Source organism: Aureococcus anophagefferens, assembly GCF_000186865.1.
Source record: "Aureococcus anophagefferens unplaced genomic scaffold AURANscaffold_39, whole genome shotgun sequence".
Taxonomy (NCBI): Eukaryota; class Pelagophyceae; order Pelagomonadales; family Pelagomonadaceae; genus Aureococcus; species Aureococcus anophagefferens.
This window is the reverse complement of record NW_008705596.1, coordinates 342,373-344,284: the sequence shown is the minus strand read 5'-3', so window position 1 is coordinate 344,284 and position 1,912 is coordinate 342,373. Positions and strand designations below refer to the sequence as shown.

Below are 1,912 nucleotides of genomic sequence, written 5' to 3'. Positions count from 1 at the left end.
GCCTACGCGCGAGACGGGTTTCGAACGTCGACGACGGGTCTCGGACGCCGCGGCCGCGCCGCCGGCGATGCGGTTCTTGCGCTCGAGGCGCTCGCTGCGAGGGGCTGTGAGGGCGCGGGCGCGGTGCGAGGACGCCGAGATCGCGCCGGTAGACGGCGACGGCCGTCGGGTGGTGCAGCGTGTTGCCGCGGGACCCGGCGTTGTGGCCGAAGGCCTCGAAGCGCGCTACGGGCCGCGAGGTCCGGTGCGTCTCGAGAAACAGGATTTGACGCGGGAACGCTGACGGTCCGCCGGGGCGCTCTTGCGGCCGCTCGTCTTCGTGCCCTCGTGGACCGTGAACTGGCACGTGAGCTTGCCGCTGGTCTCGCGGTAGTCGACGCCGTAGTACGCGGGGCACTGGTCGTCCTCGGCCCGCGGCGGCTCCTTGCCGGCGCGCCGCTTCGCGTCGCGGATGACGCGGTAGCACATGCCTACGAGAAGAACATGCCCCTGGAGCGAGACCCTCGTTCTCGCGCGAACTCTCGAAACACGTTTCGGGAGCAGGACGCGGCCGCCGACGCGCGCGCGCGCGGAGCGTCTCCATGTCGTTCACGTCGACCTACGAGCGGCGTCACGATCCAGAGATGCGCGCCGTGGTCCGCCAGGCGCGGGCCGGAGCACCGCCGTGAGGTAGAGCGAGACCTACGCGAGACGTCGCGTCGCTCCAAATGCTCGAAATCGAGGACGCGGCTTCGCGTACGCGCGGGACCGTCGCCAGGGCCTTGAGCAGGTTCGGGAACTCCTCGGGCCGCGCGGCGCACTGGGCCCAGACGCAGCAGCCGAAGCACTAGAGCGCACGGAAGTTTCGCGCGGCCGAGGCGTCAAATCGAAGGCGTCGAGTCTCTCGCGGACGCGCGTCTCGGACAAGACGGACGCCAGTCGCTCGAAATCTCGGACGCCGCCGCCGACGCGGCCCTTGAAGAGGCCGAGCTTGGAGCCGTAGGGGTAGCGCACGCCGCACTCCGGCTGCGCGTACCTGGACGCGGGAAAGAGCCTTCGTCGCCCGGCGCCCCGAAGTCGCGACGCGGATGGAGAACCGCATGCGCGGCCAGATCGTCGGCATGTTCACGAGGCCGGGGTCGGGCGCGCGCTGGAGCCGGTCCACGGGCAGCTCGTCGGCCGCCGCCGCGGCGACGTCGCGCCGCGCGAGCTCGTCGAACTCGAGCCGGAGCGGGTCCGTCTCCGCGAGGCCGCGCCAGCGCGCGACGAGGTAGTTGGAGCCGTTGTGCGAGCCCTTGCCGTAGTGGAAGACGACCTTCTTGGCGCCGTCTGCGACGAGCGTGGCCTGCGACGAGAATAGTGTCCGCGCGGGAAAGTTCGAAGTCGCAGAGACGCCGGGTCCTCGCGCGGCACGCGAGCTGCTCGGCCTTGTCGAGGCAGAACAGCTCCTCCGCGGACTTGGGCTTGCGCGGGACCTTGATCGTCGCCGCGGGCTCGCCGGCGCGGAGGCGGCGCACGAGGTCGCGGATGGCGGCGATACCAGGACCGCTGCCGCTCATGCTCCGGCCCTTCTTCGGCACGCCGGCCGCGTCCAGCTCCGCGCTGAGCTGCTTCACCGTCATGGCCTCGAGCGCCTTGAGCGGCGGCCCCACCGGCGCCGAGACCTACAAAAAGAACAATCCAACAAAAAAACGGCTGCAAAACAAAGGACGCGGGCGTCGCGCGTCCATGGCCGCGACGGCCGGCGGCGCGGGCTCCGGCGCGACGACGGGCGCGACGGGCGGGACCGCCGTCACGACGACGGCGTCGACGGCCGTCTCGTCGTAGGGCGTGGGCACGAAGGTCTCGCCGCGGGCCTCGGCGGCCTTGCGCGCGATCGCGTTCGCGAACTTGCGGATGACGCCCGCGAGCGTCGGGCGCGCGAGCAGGGCCA

The 1,912-nt window shown here is 71.6% G+C and overlaps 1 protein-coding gene across 1 annotated transcript in view; it reads left to right on the top strand.

Annotated features, from left to right (window-relative positions):
* The window catches only part of AURANDRAFT_67453 (hypothetical protein), a gene marked incomplete at both ends in the record, with an annotated part of 5,406 nt that extends 4,576 nt beyond the window's left edge, over positions 1 to 830 (top strand). The window contains 2 exons of the mRNA XM_009042901.1: positions 213 to 244; positions 770 to 830. Of these exons, the coding sequence (XP_009041149.1) occupies positions 213 to 244; positions 770 to 830 (93 nt within the window). The remainder of the gene's footprint in view (positions 1 to 212; positions 245 to 769) is intronic.
* Between the last annotated feature and the right edge of the window lie 1,082 nt (positions 831 to 1,912).